The sequence below is a fragment of the Mastigoproctus giganteus genome, chromosome 11, assembly GCF_048544385.1.
Source record: "Mastigoproctus giganteus isolate SK-2022 chromosome 11, ASM4854438v1, whole genome shotgun sequence".
NCBI classification, from domain to species: Eukaryota; Metazoa; Arthropoda; class Arachnida; order Uropygi; family Thelyphonidae; genus Mastigoproctus; species Mastigoproctus giganteus.
Genome location: NC_143585.1, coordinates 111,816,380 through 111,835,279, shown reverse-complemented (window position 1 = coordinate 111,835,279; position 18,900 = coordinate 111,816,380). Strand labels below are relative to the sequence as shown.

General features: G+C 37.9%; 1 protein-coding gene across 1 annotated transcript in view; it reads left to right on the top strand.

The window, feature by feature from the left end:
• The window catches only part of Tsp86D (Tetraspanin 86D), a 243,034-nt gene that overhangs the window by 38,035 nt on the left and 186,099 nt on the right, over nucleotides 1-18,900 (top strand). The window contains exon 2 of the mRNA XM_090384541.1: nucleotides 14,711-14,914. Coding sequence (XP_090240667.1) covers nucleotides 14,711-14,914 — 204 coding nt within the window. The remainder of the gene's footprint in view (nucleotides 1-14,710; nucleotides 14,915-18,900) is intronic.

Below are 18,900 nucleotides of genomic sequence, written 5' to 3'. Positions count from 1 at the left end.
AAGCTTGGAAATGGACTGAAACATGGCAACTGAAGTTTAATATTGACAAATGCAAAGTCCTGCATATGGGTAGCAATAACTGAAGAGAAACGTACCATCTGTGTGGTACTACACTCAGGGAAGTGGAAAGTGAAAAAGACCTGGAGGTAATTGTGCAGTCGAATATGAAGTTTGCTGAGCAGTATAGACAGTTTGTCAGGGCAGGTCATGGAGTCTTGTCAATGATATATAGAAATTTTGCTAGCAGGGACAGGGAGGTGATTATCCCATTATACAAGGCAATGGTCAAGCCACACCTAGAGTACTGTGTACAGGTCTGGAAGCCCCATTTTAGGAAGGATGTAGAGTTTCTAGAATGAGTACAAAGAAGGGCAACAAGGTTGGTGAGGGTAACAAAGGGGTTCTCTTACAAAGAAAGGCTTAAGTTCTGCAAATTGTAGCACCTGGAGAGTAGGCACCTGTGAGGTGATCTGATTGAGGTGTATAAGGCGTTGAATGGGCTGAGCAAGCTGAATGCTGATGGGATTCTTCCTCTTGCTCAGATTAAGAACCTGAGGGGGCATAGATTCAAATTGAGAAAAGACAGTTGTAGAATAGCTGTTCAGAAATTTGCCTTTGGTGGAACAGATTTCTATCTTCTGTTGTGGAAGTTGACATCCTAAATAAATTTAAGGCTGAGCTGGACAGGCATTTGGAATGAATAGAGGGGTGAAATGGGAGGGTTATTTATTTTTTGGCTGATGCTGCATAAGCTTTCTTTCTTGCATCTTATGCTAATACTAATGCTAATGACAGTACAATCGTGTGAATGCTGGGAACTTCGTGGCTCTGGGGAGAATTGAGGGGAGGCAGTTGTCCTCTGAATCAGAGCCTTATGAGATGTATGGCTTTATTATTATTAGCCATATGGCTCAAGGAAGCCTGAGGCTTATCCTGCTTCAGCGAAAAAAATTCCCGTGTTACTCTGAGAGAGAGAGAATCAGAAAGGAATCATCAAGAAAGAGAAGAATGATGATATCCAGCTCGGGACACTTGGTGTGCCAAGCCCATACTCACCAAGTGTGAGTATGGGCTTGGCACACCAAGTGTTTGATGTTTTCAGAGTTATCAGGAATGGGACAAGAAATTGCCACTGGGGATGACTTTGCATGTACTCAGCATTGTTATGACCTTTTATGACAACTTGAAGAAGGTTGGATGCTCTTGAAGGAATTAAATTGGAGGCACATCAAGCTCTCAACTGCCCAACTTCGGTCTTACCTTTTTTGCAATTGATCATCAGGCAACACAGTGGCAACCTGGCAGAATGCACTGGTCCCACAGGAGCTAGTTGTTGTTGGTGGCTCTATGGTCACTCAGGGTATTGGAAAAAAGACCTGGGGATAATTGTGCAGTCAGATATAAGTTCTCTGAACAATATGGGAAGGCTACCAGGCCAACCGTGCAGTTTTGTCAATGATATACAGGAAATTTACTAGCAGGGATGATGCGATTATCCCATTGTGTAAGTGCAACAGTCAGGCCACATCTTGAGTATTGCATACAGGGCTGGAGGCCTCATTTTAGGAAGTATGTGGAGCTACTGGAATGAGTAGAGGAGACTAGGCTTGTGAGGCGATCTGATTGAGGTGTTTAATGTTGTTGTTGTTTTGGTTTTTAGGAGCATTAGCAACTAAGGCCATATTGCTCCGGGATATGCGGTGGTCATTCCCCGATCTTTCCGCATCTTCCGTATTTGGTGGTGACGGGCTCGAACCCCGGTCTAATCAAGAAGCATATGATACGCTCTACTGCTCCTTCCCACCTGGCTACGGAGGCGCCCGAGGTGTTTAATGCTTTTGAATGGATTGAGCAGGCTCAATGCTGTTGGGATTCTTGCTCTTGCTGAGAACACACACGAGGTTGCATAATTTCGAATTGAGATGGTTGTAGAATAAATGTGTGGAAGGTTGCCTTGAGCCAATGGGTGGTTGATTGTTGGAACAGTCTTCCATTTGTTGTTGTGGAAGTTGATAGTTTAAATAAATTCAAGGAAGAACTAGACAAACTATTGGAGGGAATGAATAGGTGAAATGAAAGGTGTTATGTGGGAGAATTGAGGGGAGGCAGTTGTTCTCCGAATCACAGCCTTATGAGATTGCTTTCTTGCATCATTTGCCACTGCTAATGCTGTTGCCAAGATACTACAGTACGCCCCTGACTTACATAAGCCTGAGTTTAACTTCGGACTTATCTAAAGTTTTTTTCACTGGAATTTTTTTTTTTTTTTTTTTTTTGGGATTGTAAAATTTAAAACAGTAAAAAAACAAAAAAACAATAAGCAAACAATAATGAAGAACATGGCATGCACAAATTGTGCAAGTGAGATACAGAGTAACAAGCTTGAAAAATAGGAATGAAGAGAAGGTTCTGAAAATTTATTTATGATTTTTTTATGTGACTGATGATTTCATTGAAGGGGGTACAGATTTCACAATGATAACGTAAAAACCTACAGAATTTCAGCTATCAGTATTATCGCAAATGCAATAAAATCGAGTTTACTACCTGTTTATAATGAATTGCACTAATAGAAAAGCCCAATAAACTGGAAACTACAAATTGTCTTTATTGTTTTTTGGTAATGACCTCCAGAAATGTGCTTTAATAAAATGTGAGCTCATGTGAGGTGATAATAGTGTGTTTCTGCCTTAACCCTGTGAAGTTCTTTACAGAAAATTTCATTTTGACCATTATCATGGTGCCAGTGCCGGACCAAGGTATTTCCGTGCCCTGGGCAGAATGATTTTTTGGCGGCCTTTACTGAGGATATATATTTTTTTGCCTCATTGTTTTTCTGTTTTTGGTGTCCCTTAAAGAACGGTGCTCTGGTCAGGAGCCCTGCTAGTCCATACCTTAATCCGGCACTTCGTGGTGCTGACTAAGAGAATAAGTGATAGTGGTACTAGTAAATCTGCCAAGAAAAGGAAAGCGATCAATTGGGATCAGAAAATTAAAATAATAAGGATGTATGAAAATTGTCAAATAATCCAGCAGAATTTAGATTTGTCAGCGTCAGCAGTGAACAATAATAAAGGACAAAGACAGAATACGAGAAAGGATTGGCACTAATGAAGTCAACCGTAATAACCAAGGTTACAAAATACATACCAGTTTTTACAGTACAATAACATGTGATTTTTCTTCCTTTTATAGTTTCTTTTCTTATGTGCCGCTCTTGGTACTTCACTTCTTTCCCCATATAAAGTTTTTAATAACGAATTAAAAATATATAACTATTTTTCTATGTATATAACTAATATAAAAATATGTAACTAATTAATTGAAAAATATATAACTATTTTTCTTCATTCTTCTGAGAATATTATATGGTTTTTGTAATTTTGGTATATGAGTTACATATGTACAGTATCTAAATACTGCACTTCCTGTAATGTAAATAGATATTTCATTTGTCATGTTAAACAATATTATAATATGCACTATGCTTACTGCAATATTTTGATAAAATTTTGCTATCTAAATATTCACAAGTGATGTAATTTTATTTACATTAAAAAATGTCAGTTACTTCCTGGTGCATTATGTATCAGAGCATTTATTTATACATCATGTATATATCTAAAATAAACTGTTGAAGCTTTAGAAACTAACTAGTAGAATAAATAATGATAAAATTTTGATATCTCGCATCATGTGATAATGAAAAACCATGATTACTACTGGTGGGGAAGAGAGGGAGTGTTGTCGAAATCTGAAAAGCTGCTTAAGGGTGCTATGACTATAAAAAAGAGTTGGGTAACACTGACTTAATTGATTGACAGGGCTCTCAACATGTACTTCTCCTGTCACGTCTTTGACACTTTCAAGTTTAATCCTAACTTGCAACTTTTTTCAACACTGCTCTGTACTTTAGCATTATCATTAGCAAAGGCAAATGATGCAAGAAAGCAAGCTTATATAACATCAGACAAAAAACCCAAAAAAACCCCCCTTATTTCACCCATCCACTCACTCAAATGTTTGTCAAGTTCTGTCTTGAATCTATTTAAGCTATCAACTTCTACAACGACAGATGGAAGTTTGTTCCAGCAATCAACTGCCTGCTGGCCAAAGGCAAACTTCTGCACATATATCCTACAACCATCTTTCCTCAATTTGAATTTGTGCCCTCTCAGGCGATTATTCTGAGCAAGAGGAAGAATCCCATCAGCATTGAGCATGCTCAAACCATTCAAGGCTTTATACACCTCAATCAGTTCACCTCGCAGGTGCCTAGTCTCCAGACACTGTAATTTGCAAAACTTAAGCATTTCTTCGTAAGAGCAACCCTTTGTTCCATTCACTAATCTTGTTGCCCTTCTCTGTCCTGTGTGCACCAAATATGGAGGATGCGGAAAGGTCAGGAAATGACCACCCCATATCCCCGGACCAATATGGCCTTAGATGCTAATGCTCCTAAACACCAAATAATAACAATAACAACCCTTCTCTGTACTCGTTCCAACAGCTCTACATCCTTCTTAAAATGAGGCCTCCATACCTGTATACAAGGTGTGGCCTGACCATTGCCTTATACAAGGGGATAATCACCTTATTCCTGCTAGAAAAATTCCTGTATATCATTGACAAGACACCATGAGCTACTCTTGCAGACTGCACTCCTCAGAAAACTTCATATCTACCTGCACAATTCCCCCAGGTCCTTTTCATTCTCTACCACTGTCAGTATAGTACCACAGAGTTTATACGTTACTCTGGGGTTACTGCTTCACATATGTAGTACTCGACATTTGTCAATGTTAAACCTCATTTGCCGCCTCTCGGCCCATCTGCTCAACTTTCCTAGATTCTGTTGCAGCAACGTAGTGTCATTAACAACCCTGCCAACCTTCGTATCATCTGCAAACTTGGACATTAAGCCTGATATAGTATCATCAACCCCGGGGGCTCACATCTGGTGAGTATGGGCTTGGCAAACCCAGGGTCCTGAGCTGGATATCATCATTCTTCTCTTTCTTGGTTATACAATTTTCTCTCTCTCTCTCTCTCTCTCTCTCTCTCTCTCTCTCTCTCTCTCTCTCTCACACACACACACACACACAGGGGGGTAACTAGGGAATTTTTTTTTTGGCTGGTGCAGCATAAGCCTCAGGCTTCCTTGTACCATATGGCTAATAATAATAATAATAATTTATAAATAAAGAAAACAACAATGGACCCAATACTGAACCCTGAGGGACTCCAGTAATAACATTAGTCCACAAAGAGCACTGTCCACTGATTACCACTCTCTGTCTTCTCCCACTCAACCATCCCTTTATCGATAGCAGCAATTTTCTTCCAATGCCACACTGCTCCAATTTATGCAGCTGTCTTCCATGTGCAACAGTGTCAAAGGCCTTTCTAAGATCCAAATATATGATATAAAAGTTATTCTTTACATCCAGTTCCTTTGTGACTACATCATAGTATCAAATAAAATTGGTCAGTTGGTGTGAAAACAAACCCATGCTGTGTCGAAGCTATAACTGAAGTCTTGTATAGATGATCCTGCAATGTTTCTTTAACCAGTACCTCCACAGGTTAAAGAAGCATTGATTTCCCTGGAACAGAAGTTAAACTTATAGGTCTGTAATTACCTGTGTCTCCCTTCGATCCTCCTTTATGGATTGGGGTTACATTTGCACATTTCCAGTCCATGGGTACTTCCCCCGAGTCCAGGGAAGCTCTCATAATTATGGCTAAGGGTTTTCTTACTTCCTTTGCTGCCTCCTTTAATATAACTGGATAGATTCCATCCACCCCAGGTTCCTTTCTTATGTTTATCTTCAACAATTTCTCCTCCACTTTACTCTCAGTTATTACAAGATTATCTAGCTTACTGCTAGAGTTTAATACACCTCTGGCATTCCCCTCCCTGAATAACTCCTCATATGTGAATGTAGATGCAAAATATTCATTTAATTTGTTAGCTACCTGAGCAGGATCATCCACAGTTGAACCATCGATATCAAGTGGACCAATCAGACACATCCCCTTCCTTTTAAAGTTTACATAAGTAAAGAACTCTTTGCTGTTTTTCTTTGCATCCTTTGCCATAGATTTCTCGTAATCTGCCTTCGCCTGCCTAACCGCCTTTGTGACTTGATTGCAGACTATCACATATCTACTATAGGCATTTGTGTCTCCTGATAATTTATATGTGTCCCATGCATTTTTCTTCTCTGTCACATGTCTAATTAGTTCATCTGACATCCATTTAGGCCTAAATCTTGAACAATATTTCTTAGTTGGTGTGAAAAGCCTAATAGGTTCCAAGGTTAATTCTTTGAATTCTTCCCATTTTGAATATGCTGTTGGTAACATCTTCAGTTGGTCCCACTGTATAGAATTTAAATACTGTCTCAGACCACCATAGTCACTTTTATGAAAGCAAAAACACTGCCCTTTACCCTTGATGGTAGTTACCTCTGAGTAAATTGAACGTCAACACACTGTGATCACTGCCACCTAGTGGTTCCTTTATCTGCAGATTCTTAATGCATAAAGAATCACTACTGATAACCTCAGGGGGCTCGGCACACCGAGGCTCCTGAGCTGTATACCATCATTTTTCTTTTTCTTGGTGATTCCCTTCTACTCTCTCTCTCTCTCTCTCTCTCTCTCTCTCTCTCTCTCTCTCAGGGTAATTCAGAAATTTTTTTTCTGGCTGGGTGCAGCATAAGCCTCAGACTTCCTTGCACCATGTGGCTAATAATAAACATTCCTGTATATCATTGACAAGACACCATGAGCTACTCTTGCAGACTGTCTGCACTGCTGAGATAACTTTATATCTATCAAGATCAAGACAGATCAAGAAGGAGTAATCAGATCTGATTACTTCCTCTAGTTGCCTCCCGAACATGCTGCTGTAGAAAACAATCATCCAATAAATCCACAAAAACCTTGCTAGTGTGTGTTTGTTCCAGCAATCAACCACCCGCTGGCTAATGGCCAACTTCCACACATCTATTCTACAATCGTCTTTCCTTAATTTGAATTTATGCTCTCTGAGGCGATTATTCTGAGCAAGAGGAAGAATCCCATCCCATTCTGAGCAAGAGGAAGAATCGCATGCTCAAACCATTCAAGGCTTCTTTATACACCTCAATCAGATCACCTTGCAGGTGTCTATTCTCCAGACACTGTAATTTGCAAATTTAAGCCTTTCTTCGTAAGAGCAACCATTTGTTCCATTCACTAATCTTGTTGCCCTTTCTTTAGTAAGTTCTTTAGTAAGTTCTCAGATCTTCATCTCTTAATATCAATAGTGGCAATATGTTAAACAGTATCACCTTTCATACCCTTAAATGATGATCCAATAAATCCACAAAAGCCTTGCTAGTGTGTGTTTGTACCAGCAATCAACCACCTGCTGGCTAAAGGCAAAATTCCGCACATCTATCATTTTAATAAATTTTTAACTCAACAATTTAATAAATTTTTTCCCTGGCAGACATAACCTCGTCCTGTTCCACCTATTCTTTTTGTACAATATATTTCCCTTTTCTCCGACAATAGTCAATAACTGCCTTCTTATGGGGCCAGTGCATTCAGGTTTGGTAATTGCTGTTTTGTTGCACGAGTGTAAGATTTGCCAATGAGTTGGGAGTTGAGAGCTTGATTGGCCTCCATTTTAATTGCTTTGAGAGTATCAACACTGTTCTTCGAACTCTCATAAACACTCATCAGAATGCTGAGTTTGCACCTAATCTCTTTCCATTGAATGTACACATAAAGGTCAAGTTAGGGTAGGACAGTACGCTGCTGCAACAGGACCCTCCCCCCCCTGGCTTTACCATGTCCTGTTTGAGACAGCCTGAAAATGTTGTATTGGTAGCGCATTTTGTAAGCCTGCGATTTTTAGCAGAACTTCCTCCTTCATTTTTCTCCCCATCCACAGCACTCTTGCTATTTTCAGCTCTTTGCTTCTTTCATCTGAGGCATGATTTCCTTTAAATTCAGTTTAATTTAAAAATACAGGCATACCTCGAATAACGAATAGGATGAGTTCCACGAAATTACTTCGTTAAGCGAAACTTCGTTTTCAGAGGTAAAAATACTATGGCCAGAATAGGGATACGTTCCTACGTAAAGAAAATGAAAAGCTTTTTTTTTCGAACAAAGAAAAGTTCTATTAAATAAACAGTCAACTTACATACAAAGTGAAATCACATTTTAAAATATGAGTCTAAAGTTGATTGTTTATGCTTTTTTCCTCTTTCATTTAATAATTGCCTATACTGAGTTATTGCATTTAACACTAACTGATTAACAATAACACTTCTTCCTAAATCAGGATCATTTTCACTAAAAAAATTTAAAACGCTTTCAATGTCATTTAAGCACCTTTTTAAATCTTTGGTTGCTAACACTTTTTCGGCAGGAACTTCTTTAACTTCGTCTTCATTATCTTTGTCTTCGTTGCTAACAATGTTTTCTAAATCTTCCACTGAAAAACCATCATCTTCTGCATTCAATAAATTTCTAACATCCTCTTCATTGACATTTTCGAAACCTATTGATTGAGCCATCTGGATAACTTCATTTCTAATTTCTTGGATGTTATTTTCTTCTTCTATACAACTTCTGGCCATATTTTGCGCCAAACTCCATTTAAGCATTTCTTAGTGAATTCTTTCCAAGAACTAACAATGTTTTCAATTGCGTTTTTAATGGTGTAGTTTTTCCAAAAAGTTTTTAAGCAGTTAAACTGCTTAATGTTCGACGCAGATAATAAGCTTTAAATGATGCTATTATTCCCTGATCCAATGGTTGAATCAGGGAAGTTGTGTTTGCTGGAAGAAACACAACTTTGACTGGAATGCATGTGTCCAACGTGTTAAGATCAGTAGGATGTCCCGGAGCATTGTCTAACAACAAAAGAGCTTTTTCTTCAAAGTTGTTTTTTTTGACAATACCGTTTTACTTCAGGACAAAAGTGGTTAACAAACCAATCAGTAAATAACTCCTTGGTAACCCACGCTTTTCTATTTGCTTTCCATATTACAGGTAAATTCATTTTTATGTTACCTGTTAATGCCCTCGGATTTTCTGAATGGTAAACTAATAACAATTTTAATTTATAATCGCCAGAGGCATTTGATCCAAAGAGTAACATTAAACGGTCTTTGGCTGCTTTGAACCCAGCAGCTGATTTTTCTTCAATAGAAATGAAGCTTTTTGTTGGTAGCCGTTTCCAGAACAAACCGCTTTCGTCAACATTGAACACCAAATTTGGAAAATTTTCACGTTCAATTATTTCCTTTAGTTTTTCTGGAAACTTATTTGCAGCTTCTGTTAATTTTACACTATGAATCCTGGCCTGTTTTTTAAATTTCTCGAACCAACCACGAGAAGCCCCAAAGGTTTCCGTAATTTCTTCAGTTTGTTTAGATTTCAGGTGATTAAACTGGAATATTTTTTTATGTTAAATGGGGCTTGAAATTGCCGACTTCGTTATCAGAGGTAACGTTAACCGAGGTATGCCTGTACTATACTAAACTAACAAATACCTGATTGCAACAATAACCCTACTTTGTTCACAGGTTATTTTAAAAAATTTTTTTTTTTGTCCTTGCCTTTTCCCATTATTATATGGGGTCAGTGTTTTTTTATTGTTTTGGCATGCAATTTTTACGGCCGGATGCCCTTCCTGACGCTAACCCTCACCCTTTATCCGGGCTCGGAATATGTGGTGGTCATTCCCTGACCTGCCGCATCCTCCGTATTTGATGGGTACGGGCTTGAACCCCAGTGTAATCAAGAAGCGTGTGCTATGCACTAGTGCTCCTGCCTACCTGGCTACGGAGTTGCCACTTTGTTCACAGGTTATGCAGCAGTAAAATCTATTATACTATTAAGTTTACGTTATGTGTGTTACACTATACCATTAGGTTTGTAAAGTTATAAATTAGTTGTAGCCTTACTAGGTATTAAAATTTCTTAACTAAAACAAAAAATAAAAATGTGTCAACCTATGTGATTAGAACCTTTAAGCTACTTATTTACCCCAATTAAAACACTACAGTTCAATTATCATAATAGAGAGGAGAGGGAGAAATAAAAAAAAAAAAACCTTTTTAAATGGATCACATTTATTATTTAAATGAAATTTCATTTTATTTGGTTTCAGTGATTTATTGTTAAGAACTTCCATGCATATGATGCATTGTGCTTTTCCTCTCTTGCTATAATAATTAAGTAATTCTGTACTTGTATTTTTCAACAAATATTCATTTTGCTAGTCATTTTTTAAATAAAGGGCAAAATATAATTACATACACTGCTATAACCGAAACATATGCCTAAGTAATATAATAGAAAATGAATGTCAGATTGTTGTTTTACTGATGAAAAATGTGTGTACAAGTACCATTAGTAAAGATTCATGATGCAAGAAAACAAGCTTATATAGCATCAGCGGAAAAAAAAAAATAAAATAAACCTTCTCATTTCACCCATCCACTCACCTCAACTTTTGTCTAGTTCTGCCTTGAATCTATTTAGCTATCAGCTTCTACAACGACAGATGGAAGTTTGTTCCAGCAATCAACCACCCGCTGGCTAAAAAAAAAAGGCAGACTTCTGCACATCAATCCTACAACTGTCTTTCCTCAATTTGAATTTATGTCCTCTCAGGCGATTACTCTGAGCAAGAGGAAGAATCCCATCTGCATTGAGCATGCTGAAACCATTCAAGGCTTTATACCCCTCAGTCAGATCACCTCGCAGGTACCTAGTCTCCAGACAATGTAATTTGCAAAACTTAAGCCTTTCTTCGCAAGAGCAACCCTTTGTTCCATTCACTTATCCTATTGCCCTTCTCTGTACTTGTTCTAGCAGCTCTACATTAATTAAAATGAGGCCTCCAGACCTGATACAGTGTCAACATTCAAGGTGTGGCCTGACCATTGCCTTATATAAGGGGATAATCACCTCCTTATCTCTTCTAGAAAAATTCCTATATATCATTAACAAGACATCATGAGCTACTCTTGCAGACCGTCTGCACTGCTACTATAGATGAGATATATTTTGCATGTATGTTCACACAGTCGATACTTTACTCTGGGGTTACTGCTCCCATATGCAGTACTTTACATATGTCATTGTTAAACTTCATTTGCCACCTCTCAATGGCGCCTCCATAGCCAGGTGGGAAGGAGAGCAGTGCGTAGCACACGCTTCTTGATTAGACTGGGGTTCGAGCCTGTCACCACCAAATACGGAGGATGCGGAAAGGTCAGGGAATGACCACCGCATATTCTCAGAGCAGTATGGCCTTAGTTGCTAATGCTCCTAAAAACCAAATAAGAACAACAGCCACCTCTTAGCCCATCTCTTCAACTTTTCTAGATCCTGTTGCAGCAGCGTACTCTCATTAGTGTCATTAACAACCCTGCCAACTTTTGTATTGTCTGCAAATTTGGACGTTAAGCCTGAAATAGTATAATCAATATCATTAATAAATACAGAAAACAACAATAGATTGAAAACAACAACACTGAACCCTGGGGGACTCCACTAATAAAATTAGTCCACGAAAAGCAGTGTTCATTGATTGCCATTCTCTGTCCTCTTCCACTCAACCATCCCTTTATCCACAGCAGCAATTTGCCTCCAATGCCACACTGCTCAAATTTGTGCAGCAGTCCTTCATGTGCAACAGTATCAAAAGCCTTTCTAAGATCAAAATACAGTATATGATATCAAAATTATTCTTTGCATCCAGTTCTTTTGTGACACATCATTTTACATAAGTAAATAACTCTTTCCTGTTTTTCTTTACATCCTTTGCCAAAGTTTTCTCGTAATCTGCCTTTGTCTGCCTAACCCCTTCTGTGACTTGGCTACGATTGAGCAATGCAAAGTGATTATGATTTGGCTAACAAAAAAGCAAAGCCAGACTGCATATTGTGATGTATGCAGTACAAGTTTGTCATAATATTTTATTATTAAATATTATCAGTAATTTTGTTAAATATAACAGATATAGTTATAACAATAATATATTTTTGTGACTCTCAGCAAGTCTAATGGAGACTCGTAGGTTTGGAATCATGGGACTAGGTCAATATTAACATGTCATAGTTATGGTAGAACTTAGGGGCCATAGTAAAAAAAAAAAAAAAAAACCCACCGCCAACAACAAAACATAAACACTACAGTAAACTCTTTAAAATCTGGCACTTTACAATCCAGAATTCTTTAAAATTTGGCTCATTTTACTAAAAAAAAATTCAACATTTTAAAATCTGTAAATATTAAGAAAGCAATCTGACACTTGTTTCATATTAACATATTAACAATTGCATTTGTATTTTATGCATCAGTAGAAAGAAGGATGACATTTCTCTTTATAAGATGATTTTATGGTCAGCCTGATTCAATCTGCATAGAAAATGTAATGTCTTAATTTTACAGCACAGTGAGTTGCCCCAATATTCTAGCAGGGATAAGGAGGTGATTATTCCCTTGTATAAGGCAATGGTCAGGCCACCCCTAGAGTACTGTATACAGGCCTGGAGGCCTCATTTCAAGATGGATGTAGAGCTGCTGGAACGAGTACAGAGAAGGGCAACAAGATTAGTGAATGGAACAAAGGGGTGCTCTTATGAAGAAAGGCTTAAGTTTTGCAAATTACAGTGTCTGGAGACTAGGCACCAGCGAGGTGATCTGATAGAGGTGTATAAAGCCAATGCAATGGGATTCTTCCTCTTTGCTCAGAATAATCACCTGAGAGGGCATAAATTCAAATTGAGGAAAGACAGATGTAGGATAGACGTGCGGAAATTTGCCTTTAGCCAGCGGGTAGTTGGTTGGTGGAACAGACTTCCATCCCTTGTCGTGGAAGTTGATAGCCTAAATAAGTTTAAGGCTCAGCTGGACAGGCATTTCGAACGAACAGAGGGGTGAAGTGGAAGTGGTTATTTTTTATTTATTTTTTTTTTGGCTGATGCTGCATAAGCTTGCTTGCTTTCTTGCATCAAATGCCTCTACTAATGCTAATATTTTATTGTTTTCAAAGAGAAGGCCTCATCAAAAGGTTAATTGGTCATTTGTTTAAAAGATGTGATTGCTAGATGGCCTGTTTCAGGACTAACGTACCTCATCAGACAATGGGCAGTCTCTAGGGGCAACATGCAAACAAAGCAGTTAGAGAAGTTGTTCGATGTGAGCTGTGACGCAGCATATGCAATCAGAGTTTCAAAGTTGTAAATAGCTAAAGCCATCTGTTTTGTTTGATTTTCACTAAAGACCCCTGGTATCTGATGAGGAGACTTTATTTGAAATATCAGTGATTCTGAAACTTGCAGCAGTCTCATCTTTTAAACAAGTGGCTAAACCTTTTGCAAAGTCATATCTTTGAAAGTACTGCAATACTGAGGCAACTCGTCACAAAGACAAGGTCTGCTAAGAGAATTCAGACTATTGCATTATTAATTAGTTTTAAATCCTGCCTGTCAGCAAAAACAGAAAAAAAGGACAAGGTTGTCCAGCAAAAAACTTAATTTCTCTGAAACCATGTAACTTTATAACTTAATCAAAACTACTCTTGCAAATTATAACTGTGACTGATAATATAACACTTGTGCAAGTTGGTTACCACTTTAATGTCACTTCAGGACAGCTGAAAGCAAATAGGGATAATAATGTGCTGCTGTGGGTACAGCTGGAAAAATGTATGCTTCATTAAATCTATGGATAATATCTTCATAAAACAGTGACTTTTGAAGCCAATCCAATATGTACTAATGTGCACAAACAATTGATTTAATTCTATACAACAAAAGTTTTTTCCCCTCCTTGCCATTATAACTAATCAAAGCACAGTTGCAGCTTCAAGTAGAGAGAAAAAATCAACAGGTAGCTCAAGGCCATTCCTTGGCTTATTACTCCATACTGATGCCATGGCTGACCGGGCTAGCCAGGTGGATAAAGTGCTTGACTGGCAACCCAAAGGTCGCGGGTTCGAATCCTGCCTCGGGCTTGGATCAAACAACAACTACCAAAAAAAAAAAAAAAAACTAATGCCATGAAGAGAAGGCTACACCACCTGTTGTTTCCCTTTACTGTAGTTATAATGGGAGTACAAAGGAAACTTATCAGTCTTTGTTATTACATGTGAGAAATTGTGTGAATTTTCCCACAGTAACAGCAAAATGTCGTAAACTTGAAAGATTGCCTCCATATAGTAATTCTTCCTTAAGAAGAATAAAAATATAGTTAATTTTTTTCTCATTCTCCAGTGTGAAAATGTTTTTTATTTGAAGCCTATCCATTGATATTTCAGTATCATTTTCTGTGAGTGTTTTTTGTCATTTCTTCACATTTAACTGTTATTTATATTATTTAAATTATCTTTTTTTTAATCCTTATAAACAACTTGTTTACAGATATAAGTTCAGCTGTTAGTGCTTAAATAATATTCATTGAAATGTGCTTCTCCAAAATGGCTTGCCCACTTTATATAATCAGTTTGTTTGTGAAAGACTAGTTATTGTATAAAAAAAAAACATATCATAGAGGAATTGCCGTTATTTATATATGAATGTAAAACTTCAGTGTTTCTTCAAGTTTGTGTACAATATATATAATCCTTTGGTTTATATGCTATTTATATTCATGATATCTCATGTAACTTTTTATTTTAAATATCTAGCTGGTTGGTGGAGCAGTATTTGCTATTGGAGCATGGTCATTTTTGGAAGACTATAATTACAAAGGCCTGCCCGATGTTAAAAGTGCCTTTGATATATTTCTTCATATATCTGTTGTCGTCATGGTTCTTGGTGCAATTGTATTCATTATTAGTTTTGCTGGCTGTTTAGGAGCTCTTAGAGAGAATACGTGCCTTCTTAAACTCGTAAGTAATTTCCAGTTAGTATTATTCTTGTTTTCTCTTATTGATGCTGTTCTTATATATATATATATATATATATATATATATATATATATATACAGTGCTTTTTTGGGATGGTACGGCATACCTCCTCCTTTTTAGCAGCGATGTGTGACATTTGGATGCAGTGCACTTCGAAATTTGTAATATTTTGTAAATTTTTTTCATATGTTTACCTACTATTCAAATAAACTTAAAATTATTTAACTAAATTTGCATTTTTCATTGTCTTTTGTTAAGATATTTTCTACATAAAACTGTATAACCATTTTTATAATTCTAAATTTTTCAGTCGGACCTGTATTTAATGATGTCCTTTTATAGCGAAATATTTTGAATTTCCAAGAGAAGATACGTTTAAAATATTTCCTGTTGAGCAAAGAAAATTTTTATACAGTGAACGGAGAATTAACTCGGTACACACTGTTCGCATTTCTGGCCTTCAGGCAATTTAGGCAATTAGTGCTGCTGTGCAAATTAAGAGAGCTAAAGGGATTACCATTCTACAACTTAGTGGTACCTGGTAAAACCTATCCGACCACCTGTCCCACATATGGAGAGGTCACGCTGGTCAACAGTGAGCAGATCAAGGGGTATTCCCAATGGGCTCTGGTCCACCTTCTACTGGTGCCTCCGTAGACAGATTGGCAGGAGCAACAGTGCGTAGCACCACACTTCTTGGTTAGACCAGGGTTCGAGCCCATGACCACTAAATACGGAGGATGTGGAAAGGTCAGTGAATGACCACCGCATATCCTCGGAGCAATATGGCCTTAGTTGTTAATGTTTCTAAAAACCAAATTAACAACACCTTCTCTTGCAGTGGTGTCCAAACTTTACCCATAGAGGGACCATATTCAAAAAAAATTCAAAGTTAGATTTCTTTATGCTGTTTTAGTTGATTTTCCGGGCGGGCTGTAGGTTGGACACCTGTTCCAGAATTAGGAGAGCATGATCTTCTTTTATCCCAACAAATAATCATCTGTTCTTTCGCGAAAGTGCGTTATCGACATTTTTCCGTAAATTTTCCCTATCTCTGTTTACATGGTCACCGTACCCGAATATCCGAATGACACTGACATTTTGAACAGTTTCAAAAAAAAAAAAAAAAAATTCAAATTTAAGAACTAATGACAACATCAATAACGAGAGAAGGAAAACAAGGACAACGAAGGTATTAAACTTTTTAAATATGAATTGTTGCCATTTGGTGAAAATGAAGTTAGAAAATTGTCAATTACAGTTAAATGAAAGAGATGCAATTCGTGGATTTCGGTAATACCTAATTGAAAAATTGGTTTCGGAAGAATTGAAGCATTATTTTACCCCAGAGGCTCACATTTGGTGAGTATGGGCTTGACACACCCAGGGTCCTGAGCCGGATATCATCATTCTTCTCTTTCTTGGTGATTCCCTTCTACTTTTGACTCTCTCTCTCTCTCTCTTCTCTCTCTCTCTCTCTCTCTCTCTCTCTCTCTCTCTCTCTCTCTCTCTCTCTCTCAGGGTAACTTGGGAAATTTTTTTTTTTGACTGGTGCAGCATAAGCCTCAGGCTTCCTTGCACCATATAGCTAATAATAATAATAATAATTTGATGGACACTGAGTATGATACCAATTTCATCGAGTCAATGTGAAGGAGGCATTTCACAAATGAATCTGATCGCCAGCCCAACAAGAGCTTCGTTGATGACAAAAACAGTTTCTTCCCTACTGTTTCTTAAAATTGTAGGCTGCCGTTGACCCGCTTCGATCCAGCAAATATGTCGATTCGTGGCTGCTTCGGACAACAACCGACACACAAAGAGGAAGAAAAGAAGTCGGCATAGGGTGTCGGAAGAGAACTTAATAAAAATTTGAATTCTACAAAAAAACTTTATTATGGAATTATTTTTACTTATTATTTTTAGAGTCTGTAGTCTAACGAAGGACCCATATAATGTCACTTGGTTGTCTGTCTGTCTGTCCGTCCGTCTGTCACAGCATTATATCTCTGGAACCACTCAACCTATTGACTCGAAATTTTGCATGGGTTTGTACATCATGTGGGCCAACATAACGCCATATTGATTGTTGTTGACAAAAATTTATCTGAGAAATGGAGGGGTGAAATGTGGGGTGACAAAAAATGTCGACAACCTTTAGCTTATTATACACTGTTGGGAAGAGCTCAACGAGTAGGTTTAAAACATAATTTTAAAATAATTTTTAAATTAAAAATGGGGGCACCAGACAGGAAAATGTAACAATTTTCGTGTCCCCCCTATTTCCATCGCTAATGGAGCTAAAAATTTAAAAATCAGGTTAGCTATGTATTATTCGATGCTTATCAAGGGAAAACTATTCCCATTGAAATCTATCATTTACTTTTTGTGTTAAAAAAAAACATTATTGCACTTTGATAGCGCACTTCTTTGTACTAAGAAACTCTTCTTTTCGAGACAAAAAGGTTGCTAAATAGTTAGTTAATAAATGGCCTCTGTAGCCGAGTGGTCAGGAGCAGGAGTAGCATACGCTCCTTGAGTAGACCGGGGTTCAAGCCCCTGACTGCTAAATACAATCAATCTGCCAACCAGCATGGCAGATTATGGTCCATTTCCCTCAACATTAATTGTTGCGGAGGCTTCTATCCTGCAGTGGGTTGATAATGGCTGCAGTTTCCCCCCCCATAAATGTACTAAGGCTGTTCAAGAGAAGAATGTTGCATATCGTAATTGGCTTGTTTCTAATTCTTCAGTTTCATTTTCTGCCTACACCAAAGCTCGCAACAATTGTAAAGCAGTTATTAATCAGTCCAAACTAGAGTTTGAACAGGCAAAGAGTAGAAAACTAGCTTCTTGCCCTAATGGTAGCTGAGCATTCTGGTCTTTTGCCAAAGCTATTGGCGGTAACTTTTGCCCATCTCTGCTCCCACCTCTGTCCAAACCAGATGGTTCTGTTGTCACTTCAGCCAAGGATAAAGCTGACCTGCTAGCATCTCATTTTTCTTCCAGCTCATGTATAAATGATCTTGGTAAAACACCTCCCACCATTCCAAACAGGCTCCATTCATTGCCTCCTGTGGTCTTCCGTCAAAAGGATATCAGAATGATTTTGATGAATCTTGATGCTAAGAAAGCTCCAGGTCCTGATGGTATTTCTCCACTTGTTCTCAAAACCTGTGCTCCTGAACATACTCTTATTCTTTACAGCCTTTTTTCACTTTCTTATTCCAAAGGTGTTTTTCCTTCTGCTTGGAAATTTGCTCATATCCAGCCAGTTCCTAAAAAGGGTGACAAATCCCTCCCATCCAATTATCGTCCCATTGCAATTACTTCTACTCTTTCTAAAGTAATGGAGAAATCAATTAACCGCCAACTCTTAAACTACCTAGAAACCTTCTGTCTGATCAACGATCGCCAGTATGGATTCCATCAGTGTCGATCCACTGGTGATATTCTGGCTTATGTTACCCATTTATGGACTAATTCAATGGAAAGGTTCGGCGAAACACAAGTAGTTGCTCTTGCAATCTCAAAGGTTTTTGATCGTGTTTGGCATAAAGGTCTTCTAAAGAAGCTTACATCTTATGGTTTGCCAAATGTTTTTAGTAATTGGTTATCCAGTTTTCTCTCTGATCGCTCACTGAGGGTGATCGTAGATGGCTCTCTGTCTTCTAACTTCTCCACTAATGCCGGTGTCCCCCAAGGTTCATTTCTTTTCCTCTTGTATATTAATGACCTTCTTCCATTGACTGGAAATCCTATCCATAGTTTTGCCGATGATAGCACATTGCATTCAACTTTACATTTTGAGAAACCTTGTCCTGCTCAATCAGCTTTAACTTCTCGAAAATCTGCTACCAATTCCTTAAATGCCGATCTTCAGGTAATTCTCCAGTGGGGCAAAGACAACTTAGTTGATTTCAACCCTTCTAAAACTCAGTCTTGTCTTATATTTCGCAAAAAGGATT